We start from the raw sequence: 14,814 nt of genomic DNA, 5'->3' as shown, positions 1-14,814 counted from the left end.
GGGAAGGGAGAGGAAGGGAGGGGAAGGGAGAGGAAGGGAGGGGAAGGGAGAGGAAAGGAAGGGTAGGGAAGGGAGAGGAAGGGAAGGGAAGGGAAGGGAGAGGAAGAGAAGGAAGGGAAGGGTAGGGAAGGAAGGGAAGGGAAGACCGATGGTTTTCCATTTTTCATTGTTCAAGACTAAGTATTTTATCTTTACTAAGTTGTGGTTCTATTTAACACAATTACACTGGTGGTGAAGGGAGAGAGTTGATTTTCTAAAGTCTAAATATCTATAGCTTTGTTCACAGTTGTAGGAGTATCTCATTTTTTGTGCAAGAGGCATTATTCTGGGGAGTTTTAAATCACATTTTGATGAAGAGTAAAATAATATTTACCAGCACCAGTGTGCTTATTCTTTAGAGAAATTCTATAGCCAATTCTCTGGTAAGGAAAGGAATTATTTTTTTGCAGAGTGAATAATCATCCCTGGGTTGATAAATTATAGACTGCTAGAACCTCAGGGTATCTTTGTAAGTGTCTAGTTCAACGTCCTCCCTTTCCAATTAGGATATTAAGAAACATATTAGTTGAGTGGTTTACCCAAGGCCCTATAATTAGTCACTGAGTTGGGCTTAAATCTCCCTTAATTTTGGTCTAATCATATCCTCTGTATTTTGCTGGTTGGATTTGCTTAAAAGTAACTCAGCTTTTCGAATTCTAGAAGCCTCAAATATATGTGTGGTGAGAAAGAGGATGCCAATTTCTAGAAAATACAATGAAAAATTTAACTTACAGGAGAAAGACCAAATGAGTTGATTTTAACTGTGATATGTAATTGTTGCTGCAGGCTCTGATGAAGATGGATTGCCAAGGGTTAGTAACACATCTCATCCAAGAGGCTGCTATTCTGACTTCAGCTGTCAAGCTTGGAAAAGGCTGGAGGGAACTAGGTGAAAAGTTAGTACGACTCACAAAGCAACAGATGGAGGCATACGAAATTCCTCACCGAGGAAAAGCTGGAGATGTTACTGTTGAGGTAAGATTTCTGTTTGTTTAATTAGATAGTAAAAAATTACAGACCAAGTAAATGAAATGTAATCAAGCCTGTACCACATACATGGATTAATTGAGGGAGTGTCCTAGAGGATCCACTAACTAAAGTCACTGCCCCCATAACCATCAACATTATCTGAAATATACACACATCGCTCTTTAAAGGCATCGAGAGCCTTTAAAATACATTGATGTTTCTCCTATTGGATTGCATATTAACATGGTCTTTGATCAAATAATTGGACCAAATTGGATAGCTAGGCAGTCAGTAAGTAGGGCCATAAGAACTTGAGGCAGGGAACAGATAAACTTTGAAGGGAGGAAATGGGGCCAAATCAGAACAAAGGAAGACGATATAATAATAAGTATTTATCAGCCTCAGTCACAGACTTAGTCATTTGTAATAAATAATGTTTGGTGGCAAGCATTATGGAAGTGGATGGTGCAGGGTTACTGGCAATGAGAGCTAGAAATATCTAAGAGCTTCATTATCTCTTTCACAATTTTGTACACAGTAAGAACTATAGACATCAGATACAGAATAACAACACTTAGTACAAAGTAAATATTAACCATGCAAATATTTTTTATTAATATTAAAACAAATGTATATTGGTGGGCCTAAGTTAAATAAATATTTTTTCAATTTATCATAAAGAAAGTGAATCCATTTTTATTGACTTAAATAAAGTATTCCAGTGATGAGAACATATAAAATGTCCTGTATCTTTCTCTTACATGAGTGAAAGCATTTTCAAGATATTTCAGTTAAGGAAAGGTGATCTCTCTGATTAGATGATGCCTTGGTAGGAGGCAGAAGCTATGTTCCCCACTTCCTATTTGGGCATAGAGCTGGGTTTTAGTTTCTTGAGAAAATTTTCTTATTTTGAAGCAACTATGCCAGCTGGATGAGCAGAACAAGACAACTGTTCCATGAAGCTTGAAGAGTCAAATCAAGTCAGTTGGATCCCAGCAGCTGCAGTGGAAGCTTCAGGGTTCCCGGAGCCTGGCTCTCCAGCAAAGACTTCTCTAAACAGACTCTTTAGCCAAGAGCATCCAGGACCTATTTCCCCTTATAGATTACTTCTCCCTTCTAGACTACATTGATCTCCATACACTAAAAAGGACATTACAATCTACAAATGAGTTTTTACTGAATGAGCTAAAGGACAACAAACCTTTAAGAAGGAAAAAAGACAACATTATGAGGGATATACTACTCTGATATTTCAGTGAAATTGATTAAAAAGTTGCCTAATTGAGATACCACCACCTATCAGAATGGCCAAAATCCAGAACACCGATGACACCAAATGCTGTCGAGGATGTGGAACGATAAGAACTCTCTTTCATTGCTGGTGGGATGCAAAATGGTAATGGCCACTTTGGAGGGCACTTCCAAAACATACTCTTAGCATATGATCACTCAATCACAGTCCTTGGTATTTACCCAAAAGAGTTGAAAACTTTTGTCCACACAAGATGTCCTTCTGTAGGTGTATGGGTAAATACACTGGTGCATCCAAACAATGGAATATTATTCAGTGCTAAAAAGAAATGACCTACCAAGCCATGAAAAGACATGGAAGAACTTTAAATGCCTATTACTAAGTGAAAGAAGCCAATCTGAAAAAAGCTTCACACTGTATGATACCAAATATATGACATTCTGGAAAAGACAAAACTATAGAGATAGTGAAGGGATCAGTGGTAGCCAGGTGTCAGGAGGGAGAAATGAATAAGCAGAGCGCAGAGGATTTTTAGGGCAGTGAAAATACTCAGTGTAGTATCATAGTGATGGATATATGTCATTATACATTTGTCTAAACCCATAGCACATACAACACCAAGGGTGAACCCAAGGTGAACTATGCACTTTAGATAATTATAATGTATCATTGTAGATTCATCAACTGTAACAAATGTACCCCTCAGATGGAGGCTGCTGATAATGGGGTAAGCTATGCATATGTATGAGTAGGAGATATATGGAAAATCTCTGTACTTTCCTCTCAATTTTGCTGTGAACCTAAAACTACTCTAAAAATAATTCTTTTACAAAAAGTTGCCTAATTGAAAGCCAGACTTTTTTTTTCTTAATAAGTCTTTGTTTTTAAAAAGCTTTTCTTGAGAATTATTTACCAGAGAGTTATTTATTCTCTCAGGTTTGTTAAGCATCTAACTTCTCTCTGATTGTGATTGTTTATATTTTGTCTTCCTCCCAAATCTTGACAGAAGCCAACAAACAGCCTACTTTTCCATTATTCACTTTTTGTACAGTCCAAATCACAAATGACGAAGTCTATGTCTGAGTTCGATAAAATACTCAGAAGCAGGAAGGAAAATCCCTGAGTGTCTTTCTAGAGGTTATCAATTTACTGTGGCTAAGGCTAACAGTCATCACTCTGATCCATGTTATTAAATGCTTAGACAATTATGCATGATATATGGGCCTAAAGCCATTCCCAATAACCTAGGGCAGTCTTTACCTGTTAGAGGCCACTTAAACCAAAGGGTAAATGTATGCTAATTTTTGTCCCCCTGGGAAAAACAAAAAACAAAAAACAGCTTTACAATTATTTTTCTCTCAGGAAGGAGCTGATTTTCCAATACGATCAATTTACAAGTCAAGAAATGATTTCAAAACATGCTGATATTAGTTCCGGGTAGGGCATGCAGAGGGAGGGAACCAGCATTGGGGCAGGGAGTTAACGAGGCCTGGTGGTTCCCATGCAGCTTCGGTTTCCCTTACCTCACTTCTCAGAGGGCACACTTCCCAACAATCCTCTCTATGTGTGCCAACGTCTACAGTCGGGCTCTTTCACTCACTTTCCTTCTTCTTCAATTTCTCCCTTTTCCTTTTGTTCTATTTTTATTCTATCTCAAGGACAGTTATCCAGCACTTATTGTCGGCCAGACACTGTTCCAAGAACATCACAAAAATTAACTTTATATAGTCCTTTCAACAAAAGCTTCTGGGGCAGATACTAATACTTACTATCTAAGATGTAGAGAGGCTAAGGAACTTGCTTAAACATATATAGCTAGGAAGTCATGGAACCAGGTTTGGAGCATAGGCTTTGGTTTGGGGGCCCTTGTACTTTAACTATTATACTCTGCCCACCCATGCCAAATCCACCATGGGCACTGAGTGGCAGAGCCAGATGTGGTCAGTACTGGGGGGTAGGGAACTCATTTCACTTTTTCTTTTTCTTTTTTCAAGCCATCATATGATACTACCAAAATTTGCCTTTGCATTTTCATTAAGCTTCAATCCAATTAAAGAATACAGATTATTAATAGTATGTCAGATTTTTCTTGAGTACTTTTGGCCATTTCTTATTCTTTTATAAGGTGAAAAAGAAAAGCTTCTCTCCGGGGGTGCCTGGGTGGCTCAGTTGGTTGGGGGCCTTTGGCTCAGGTCATGATCCCAAGGTCCTGGGATCGGGTCCCGCATCCTGCTCTCTGCTCAGCGGGAAGCCTGCTTCTCCCTCTTCCTCTGCCTGCCGCTCCCCCTGCTTGTGCTCTCTCTCTCTCTCCCTGTCAAATAAATAAATAAAAATCTTTTTAAAAATAGTGAAAAAAGAAAAGCTTCTTTCTGGAGACTACTAAGAGGTCACTTTTCAAACTATCTCCCTAAGTTAAAAGAAATGTTACTCAACTTTTCTAATGAAATTGCATTTCCCATGTAAAAGCAAAGCAACAAAACTTGGAATCTGATTCTAAGGGAAATATGTTTGTCAGAGTATTTCTTTTGAAAAGAAAATACATTTATGCTATACTAAGATATTTAATCATTGCCAAGGTTTTCCTGTGAAAGTTAATGAAAATTCATTGGAGTTTTTCTGAAGATATTTAGAGCTTTAATTCAAAAAAACAGAATCAACAGAATACTAGAAAAATAGCCTGTTTAAAAAAAATTGGATTTTACAAGGGGAAATGCTTTTACTTCAGGGCTAAGATATTCTCAGACCTAAAGTGAATACTCTTTACCTATCCTTCTGGGGATTAATAGTATATATGATACATTTCCGAGCAACTGTCTTCCATTGGCCCCTACCTAACAATAAAGAATATGCTTTCTCCATCTTATTTAATAAGGGCACTTATTTAACAAGGACACTAAAAGGTCACTTATTCTAATCAAATTTCCTTCTACCCCACTGGGGTCCACCTCAACCACAGGCACAAATAAGGACTGTCAAGGCTGATTTCTTTTTTTTTTTTAAAGATTTTATTTATTTATTTGACAGAGAGAGACACAGTGAGAGAGGGAACACAAGCAGGGGGAGTGGGAGAGGGAGAAGCAGGCTTCCGCTGAGCAGGGAGCCCGATGTGGGACTAGGTCCCAGGACCTTGGGATCATGACCTGAGCTGAAGGCAGACGCTTAACGACTGAGCCACCCAGGCACCCTCAAGGCTGATTTCTTTTTTTTTTTTTTTAAAGATTTTATTTATTTATTTGACAGAGAGAGACACAGCGAGAGAAGGAACATAAGCAGGGGGAGAGGCAGAGGGAGAAGCAGGCTCCCCGCTGAGCAGGGAGCCCGATGTGGGACTCGATCCAAGGACCCTGGGATCATGACCTGAGCCGAAGGCAGACGCTTAACCGACTGAGCCACCCAGGCGCCCTCAAGGCTGATTTCTTATCTGACCTGCCAGAATGGGCCACCCTAACTATGGAAGCCTAAGGAAGTCAACGTTGCTAATTATATTTTCACATCAGAAGCTACTCACCTACAGAGTTATGACTGGCTTGGTGTGTTTATAAGTCTTTTTGTAGTCAACATTCAGTCAATGAGGATTTGATTTTCTGTTTTATCTTCTAGCCTTAACTTTGTCCCTCCTTATTTTTTACTGGCAGCTATAGTGTTCCAAGCACTTTATTGTAAGTCTAGATTTAAAATGACAAAGTAGGTATTCCTCAAACAGCTAATTTTATGTATTTTTATACATGAATAAAAATTATATATGGAATTCTTCCTACTGATTTAGTATCTTTCCTCTGAATCCTTACTTTCAGTAATTAATTCATCTGCACACTTAACACATTTACTAGGACTATCAGTTCTCAGCTTTAGAACATTAGGAGCTACAAAAATCACAAACAGAATGAAAAATATGACTTTTTTCTTTCTAAAGCCAAGTTTTAATTGGCCTGGGAATTGAGATAAACTGTTATTTTATTTTATTTTTTTTAAGAGAGGGAGTGAGGGGCAGAGGAAGAGGGAGAGAGAATCTTAAGCAGGTTCCACGCCCAGCACAGAGCCGGACATGGGGCTTGATCCCATGACCCTGAGATCCTGACCTGAGCCAAAATCAAGGGATCAGTTGCTTAACCAACTGAGTCACCCAAGCACCCCAATATTTGAGTTGTTTTATTTTAAGGAAGTATATGATTAGGTGCTGAACTAAATGAAAATGAAAATAGTAATAGTTGTTGCAATTTATTACATGTTTACTGTGTGTCAGCTAATCTTTATGAGCATTTTCTTTACCATATCTCATTTATTTTAACAAACTTTGTAAGGAAGACATTATAACTATTCACTTTTTACAATATGCTGAGAGTGAATGCATTTGTGTAAATTATCCAGAATTACGTGGTTATTAAGTATAGAACTGGGATCCAGACCCAGATATGTTTTACACACAGTCCTATCCCCTATGCACAACTGATGATAAGTCCTTTCAGAATTATAAAAGAAGATCAAAGTGGAAGGAGCTGTCAGAAGACATATCCTAGGCCTGAAGGATGGATAGCATTTGAATAATTGGAGAGGATTGGAAGGAAATTTCAGTGCTTCTCGATACCAGTGACTTCTAGAGACCACTGAGGAGAATATGCCGGCTACAAGGGAGAACATTTTAGTAATTATTGGGAGATATGGTCAGAAATATTGGTCAGAGATATATATATTTGAAGTCGATAGAGAGAATCTTTAATGACTGCCAGACCATAGTGGTTAAGATTCCTGTCTGGATTCCTGTTCCAATTCTATCATCTATTAGCCCTAAGACCTTCAGCAAATTACTGGACTTTTCTGGAAAAAAAATTTTTTATTGTAAAATGAGGTGAAAAATACTATTTTGCTCATTGGATACTTGGAGGATTAAATGAAACAATGTATATAAAATATTTGGAACAATGCTTTGCCCTTTGCAATAACTAAATACATATTATCTACTATTTTGACTAAGAGGTGAATTTGACACTGTGTGACACTGAGTGATTTTGGAAAAGGAAATAAAGTATAGTAATTTTTAGTAGTATGGCTGAGAGTAATTATAGAAAGAACAGGTAAGGGAAAAGTCAACAATGATTTCAAGGTTTCTCTTCTCAGAAACTGGCAGAATGGTAATGCATGGAAAAAAATGAGAAAAAAAATCTTGGCTGGTCAGCTTTTTTTTTTTAAACCGGTTTAACAACATTTAATTTTCCTTGGAAAATATTTCTTGTAAAAGATAAAAGGAATGTCCTTGAACTCTTATGGTTTTCTGGCTCACACAGCAAGTCCTGGATTCTGCTTACAGGGATGTGACATTGTCCAGTTCTAGCGTTGGTACTTAAATGTATGGTTTGATGGGCTTTTATAGGAAGAGATATATTTATAATTTTTTAAAAAATGGGAAAGTGTTATCTGGAAATTCACCTACCAGTGGTAAAATGTGTGGAATAATTGCTCAATTCTTCATTGTTTGTGCTAGAGATTTGACACAGTGACATAATATTTAGATCATCATAGTCTATTTTGTACAATACTATAATGCTTGTTGCTACCATCTTTAATTCCAAAAGATACTCCATTTTTTGAAATTATGAGATAAGGAAAAAAACCACATCATAGTAGAATTCATTACTGTATTCGTATGATCTTTGGTTTAATTCTACCTTATATGTCTTATTACACACTGAAAATCAAATAGACAAAATCATAATATTATTAAATATTTTAAAGTTTAAATATTATAAAGATATCTTAAAATGGATTTAGAGACACCAATATTTGATTTAGATTTTAGATTTTCTTTATTAAAGTTTATTTTGAGGGATCACAAACAACCAGGAATTTTAGAAAACCAGAGTCCAGTGAAGTATAAGATGTAAATCAGAACTTAATAAATCTGCTTAACATTGAAATAAATTCGTGGCTATACTTTAATGAAATGACCCTGGATTTATAGCTAGGTGACCTGACCTATCTTCCTGGTTAGTGAGTTAGTGACGTAGTGAGAATGACTTGTCCAGTAGGTTCTCCGAAGATGTTAAACTGTTCTGAGTACATGTACTAGCAAGGAGTGAGTCCTCTATCTTCCTCTGGCTTATGCTTACTCCCTGATGTTCCAAGTGGTTATTCCTAGGGGAAACAGAACTAGCGGTACCCAAAGAGACTTTTCCAAGAGAATCTTACATCAAGTTTTAACCAAGTACCACCTCCCTTCTGAAGAAATAGGGACCCCCTGATATGTTAGCCTCCTTTCTTCTCTGAAGATAACAGCCTCATTTTCAACAATACTTAGGTGCTTACCGATTGCAGGTGATAGAAGGCCCACTTGGATATTGTAGATGATGTACTGAATATAGAACACATGTTATAATCGTTAATAAGGCAAATTTGCCTTAATACTTTTTCAGCTAATTACACTTAAAATGAAACATTGCTCCTAGAGTTTTATGAGGAAAGTAGGTGGGTTATGAATCTCTTAATGTGGCAAAATGTAATTATCCAAATGTAGTTAACCAACTGCATTCCTTATGCTATTCATGTTTTATGAGCTAAAAAAAGACATAGAATGCTGTGCTCAGATCTGAATTGCTTTTATTCATATTGCATTTCATTATCTAGAACATTATCTGATGAGTCTTACTGGCTTCTGGGACTAAGCACTCTAAATTTGGAAAACTATTTTTTAAATCTCTATTCTTTTCATTTAACATCTCACTACTTCTTTTATTGCTCTTTTACCTTTTACTTTGCCCTTTAATACCTGGAAGATGAACCAAAGACATAATTCTTTTACACAAATGCTAGGACTTTGGAAACTGTTAACCTTCACTAGGTTAAGTGCTCACTGATGCTGCTGCCGCTTACAGAGGGAGATCAAAACACACCCCCAGGAAATTAACAGCTCCATGCGTTTGTCAGCCTCATGCTTCCTATTCAAAGATGAACCCATAACATCAGGAAGTTAACTTTATAAAAATCTAAGAGTAGAGGAGTAAGAATGAGGCCTGTGTGTCAAATAATTGTGACAGAGATGAGAAAGCTGAGAGAACTTGTTTTGTGATTAAGAATGAAAAACCAACTGAGGGTTCTAGAGGGGAGGAGGGGAGGGGGATGGGTTAGCCTGGTGACGGGTATTAAAGAGGGCACGTTCTGCGTGGAGCACTGGGTGTTATGCACAAAGGATGAATCATGGAACACTACATCAAAAACTAATGACGTAATGTATGGTGATTAACACAACAATAAAAAATTAAAAAAAAAGAATAATTCAACAAAAACAAACTCTCAGGAGCATGCCCTCCTTTTGATTTGTCTAAGCATTAGAGCAGGGATTCTACGCATCATTCCTTAAATCGTAACACTGAACAAGAGCGGAAGAACTATTTCAGCACAAGAACTATTTCAAACCACTGACGAGATATAAGGTAACATAAACCTGGAAGAGGTCTTAGCAGTCCACAGTCACTTCCAGCTTTTGGAGGACTTAGGTCATCCTGGAAAGAAAATTGTTTATTCTACTTATTTTATTCATTCAGACATTTCCAGAAAAAAATGACTTCATTTTCCCTTTGATGATTACAAAGCTGAGAATACTTCTGTGGCTCTTAATGTGTATTTTTGGATACAATTTCATAAAGTCTGTAGTTAAATTAATGTGTGCAAGTTTCCCCTTGTGTCTTTGCCTTTGATAGCATATGGTCACTTGCCGAGTAAGGAAGGTAGAATGACATAGAAAGAAATGCTGAAGAAATAAAAGTAAATATTTAAGGACTTGAGTCAAATATCATATAGCTATGCCACAAAGGACAGCAACTGATTATTTATTGCACTGATGAAGGCTGGACTTTTGTCATGCTTTGTAAGGCATGGCGTAGAAACTCCTAACATTGATGATTGGAACCTCTCCATGCGATGACACTGAACATCGAGTTGAGAGGCTATGTGAACAACAGGCTCTGAGAAGCTGCTGTGAGCTGAATGTCCTTTTTAGGATGCTATCAGCCCTTGACTTTTGCACCATGAAGTACCCTGCTTAATTTTCTATTCCTCTGACACCAGCTTCTCTCCATCTTTTTATTGCTTCTATTTCTTATTTGTGATCCCTAACTGTAGACTTAATTGAGGGTTAAGTTTTCCATCCCTTCATTTTCTTCCCTGGCATTTTCCTCCACTCTCATGCTTTCATCATCACTTTAGCATGAGTGATGCTAAACTCTTGGCTGCTCCCTGGAGGTCATATCTCTATCCCAATGTCTTACTGAAGCTAGCGATACTCCCTCCTTTACCTCATATGCAGTAGGGTTAAAGCTAGATTCCTTATATTGCTTTTTTTTTATGTTATGTTCATCACCATACATTACATCTTTAGTTTTTGATGTAGTGTTCCATGATTCATTGTTTGCATATAACATCCAGTGCTCCATTCAATACGTGCCCTCCTTAATACCCATCACCAGGCTAACCCAGCCCCCCAGCCTCCTCCCCTCTAGAACCTTTAGTTTGTTTCTCAGAGTCCATCATCTCTCATGGTTCGTCTCCCCCTCCGATTTCCCCCCCTTCATTTTTCCTTCCTATCTTCTTTTTTTTTTTTAACAGATAATGTATTATTTGTTTCAGAGGTACAGGTCTGTGATTCAACAGTCACCATAGCACATACCCTCCCCAATGTCTTTCACCCAGCCACCCCATCCCTCCCACCCCCCACCACTCCAGCAACCCTCAGTTTGTTTCCTGAGATTAAGAATTCCTCATATCAGTGAGGTCATATGATACACGTCTTTCTCTGATTGACTTATTTCACTCAGCATAATACCTCCTTATATTTCTCTCATCCCCAAATTACCCATTCATATCCTATTAAAAATATTAAATGCCAACTATATGCCAGACACTTTAGGAGGTGCTTTGGACACAAACCTGGACATTATTATCTATATTTTATAGAGTGCAAAACACAAAGTTCAGATACTTTGATTAATTTACTCAAAGTGACCCATCCAACAGGGAACGTAACTCAGAGGTCAACCCAGGACTCTGACACCAAAACTCATCTTTCTTTCTATTACACCGTAATGCTTCTCAGTCAATGGAACTATCATTTTTTATTACACTAAATGAAAGTATCAAAGTAAGTTTTTGAGTTTTTCTTAACTGTTAGTAGTAACCAAATCCTGTCTAATCATACACTGGGCCAGTGTTTGCACAAGTATCTATCTCCCTCCTATGCTAAGAGCTTCTTTTTTTTTTATGGTTCGTGTTTTATTTTTTCTCTTTTTTAAGATTTTATTTATTTATTTGACAGAGAGAGAGACAATGCGATGGGGAACATAAGCAGGGGGAGTGGGAGAGGGAGAAGCAGACTCCCCGCTGAGCAGGGAACCCGATGCGGGGCTCTATCCCAGGACCCTGGGATCATGACCTGAGCCAAAGGCAGATGCTAAAGGACTGAGCCACCCAGGCGCCCCTGCTAAGAGCTTCTAAAAGCAAGCCATGCCATATTCATCATTTTATTCTTTTCTGTAACAAAATTCTTTGTAGTGGTAGCTGCTCAAAAATTCTTTAAGAAGTGAAATAGTGAATTAATGAACAATGTATTTTGAATATATTCATTGTATTTGTGCTACAATAGTGTTTCTCTGTCATCTCTATTGAGAGCCACGAATGATGTTTTATATAGCAGATCGGATTTTGCACTGAAGGAATATTCAGGTTTAGTTTGCTGCAAAGAGAAACAAAAATGGAATGCAATATATACTCATTTTAATATAAATCATGAAGTTTACCATGGCCCTAGTGTTTTCAGCCCAGAGCTATTGTATCCATTTCTATGTAGCTCATGGATTCGACTCCAGAGAATCCCCAATGAGTTTAAAGCAATATCCCTCCTTGCTTTTCTGACTAACTCAGAGTTGTCCTGGGGCATCCTTTTATACTTTCAGATGTCTTAATTAGGGTCCAGGTTCAGAAATCTCTCCAAATTTCTCTGAATTGAAAGAGCTGACTGAAATGTTCTATCAGTAAAAATTGCCATGTGTGAGAGTGTTAGATGGCCCTCTGCATAAGGGAGTAGATAAATGTATCATTGGACTTCTTCTGAATCTGTAGTTTCCAATTCCTGTATCACCTGGGTATATTTCCTGCTTCAGACAGCATCCAGAGGCTGCTGCATGATTGAACATGCCTCAGGGCTTTTCTATACACAGCAGTGCCCCATGCTGTGCAAGATATGCAATGCAGAGTTTTTCTACCAGGAAAGGCAGGGCAGCCATTTTGGCTGCCTCTGAAGTTACTCTGACTCTGCACACGGAATAGTGTACGACCTGAGAATTACCCACTGCAATTCTTTAAGAGACATCTGTTTTCTTGTGATATATGCCATCATCTTAGTACGGTTACATTTCCAGTTGCTCTTTATCATAAAATATCTTCAAATACATCTTTTTATCATTCACTTACTAAAGGATTTAGCATAAAATCTTAGAAGGCTTTGGCTATAAACATCATTATTTTAAACAACATATGACAAGTTGAAAAATAACGTGCCAACTAGTTGAGCATCAGGACATTTTAAATGAATACAACATAGAATGCAGGTCTCAAAGCTTTTACAGAGGATTAATATATACTCACTACAAAATAATCAGCTCATTTAGTGCATCTTTCCATCTGAGCAGTGACAGGCAAGATTGAATCTCTGTTAATATGCCTCAACTCATCTTCCATTGCCGAGCTATGGTGACCAGCAATTGGGAGGTTTGGTTTCAAAGTGAGTATTCAGAAAAATAGATGAGCGTACACCTCATTCACAGTCTATCAGTGATGGAAGAGACAGTTCTTTATAAGCCTGGTTGGACAGGATAAAGCTTACATACAAAAATCTGGGACCATTTGGGACAATGCATCATGACCACCTGGACGTGGTATAACTTTGATAATTATTTTCCATTCAGTACCTTGCAGAATCAAGCTTCATTAAGAGAGATGAAGATATGAGTGTTTGTGGGTTTCTCAGGAATGCCAATTTGGACAAATAACATCAAACTGTCTTCTGAGTTCAATGCCTAGCCTTTTATGTAGATTGAATTGAAACACAATGAAACTCCTTACTTAGGTCTTTCATCCTTTTAATTTCAATTTTAGAGTATCTGAGGCTATCAAAGCAGGGTAAAAAAATATATCCCAAGGCCCTACTTCATGTGATATTACTGTTAATGGAGGCTCTATTTTAAGAGGGCAACTCTGCATAATATTGAGCTCACAGTCTGTGTTCCTGCATTTTGCAAGTGATAAAATCACTAATGAATGAGTTTAGTGAACCCAAATAAGTAGCAGGTAATAAAGCTTATATTCCAAATATTCCAATTATAAGTGCATGGTTCATTTTGTTGTTTTCTTAGAGAAAATTTGTTTTAAGCTGGTTGTGTTTCTGTGTGTGTGTGTGTGTGTGTGTGTGTGTGTGTGTGTGTGTGTATTCTACAGTTTGTCTTATTTGTTCAGCCTTTGTCTTTATTCTCCTTGAGCCTGGTTTCCTTGGTTACCATTACATACATGCTTGAACATGAAGTTCCTCTTTGACGTACATTTATTTCTATGGTAACAATGATGTCATTGGCATGGGTAGGTGCTCAGGGAAAGCATAATGAAGTATTGAATATTGATCTTTCTTTTGGTCATAAAGTGATTCATTAAATTATTTTTTTTAATTAGAGAACTGTATTTTTGCTTTCCTTTTGACTTGATCATGAAATTACATTTTTCCTTGTTTATAGACTTGCTCAAATAAAATGACTTACTTAAAGAATTAAATACGCTATATAGTCCTGTATGTGGTGTCATAAAGCTCACCGCAGATACTAGTACAATAAAGGAGTCATTACTTTTACCTTAAAAGTCCCTCAGAGGGTGAGAAGTTTATCTCGGTAACATCTCAATATCATCAAAAAATTGTGCAAGGAATTTTATATTCAGATCAAGGCAATAAGCAATGTTTAGATGATGGATCAAGAAAAAAAAGAGACTCTACTGGTCATTATTTTAAAAAACCTCTAGGTTTAGAAACACAGGGATATAAGAGGGAAATGGTAGTTATTAAAACATGTTTTTCATGACGTTAAGTAAATCCACACATAATTGGTATTCCATTTTGTTTTATATCTTAAGAGGCTTTTAAAACTTATTTTTTTAAAGCATCTATTTTCTTCTCTCTTTTACTTCCACACTACTCCAGTCTAATTTTTTTTCTTTATAGATGATGTGGAAACCTGCCTATGATTTTCTCTATACTTGGGGTGCTCACTATGGAAACAGCTATAGAGACGTGGTACAAGACCTTCAATCGGCTTTGGACAGAATGAAAAACCCTGTGACCAAACAGTGGCGAGACTTAACTGGAGCTTTAATACTAATACATTCCTTAGAGTTTTTGAGAGCAACTGCATTCTCGACTTCTGAAGAAGTATAAAAATGAAGGGTATGTTCTGGGGAGGAAGGGAGAAGGTAGGGGGAAATTGTGTGTGTGTGTGTGTGTGTGTGTGTGTGTGTGTGTGTGTGTGTGT

General features: G+C 37.4%; 1 protein-coding gene across 2 annotated transcripts in view; it reads left to right on the top strand.

Annotated features, from left to right (window-relative positions):
* The window catches only part of MACC1 (MET transcriptional regulator MACC1), a 226,412-nt gene that overhangs the window by 131,359 nt on the left and 80,239 nt on the right, over positions 1 to 14,814 (top strand). The window contains exons 5-6 of one of the 2 annotated variants that reach the window (XM_025873356.2): positions 826 to 1,014; positions 14,508 to 14,729. In XM_025873356.2, the coding sequence (XP_025729141.1) occupies positions 826 to 1,014; positions 14,508 to 14,720 (402 nt within the window). In that variant the 3' untranslated portion in view covers positions 14,721 to 14,729. Of the gene's footprint in view, positions 1 to 825; positions 1,015 to 1,923; positions 2,032 to 14,507; positions 14,730 to 14,814 lie in introns of those variants that run through there. The other variant, XM_073898573.1, reaches the window with a different exon arrangement.

This window comes from Callorhinus ursinus, unplaced genomic scaffold (assembly GCF_003265705.2).
Source record: "Callorhinus ursinus isolate GAN/ISIS: 27379988/994484 unplaced genomic scaffold, GSC_fseal_2.0 scaffold12, whole genome shotgun sequence".
NCBI classification, from domain to species: domain Eukaryota; kingdom Metazoa; phylum Chordata; class Mammalia; order Carnivora; family Otariidae; genus Callorhinus; species Callorhinus ursinus.
Note: the sequence above shows the minus strand (reverse complement) of the source record. Positions and strands in the feature narration are given on the sequence as shown.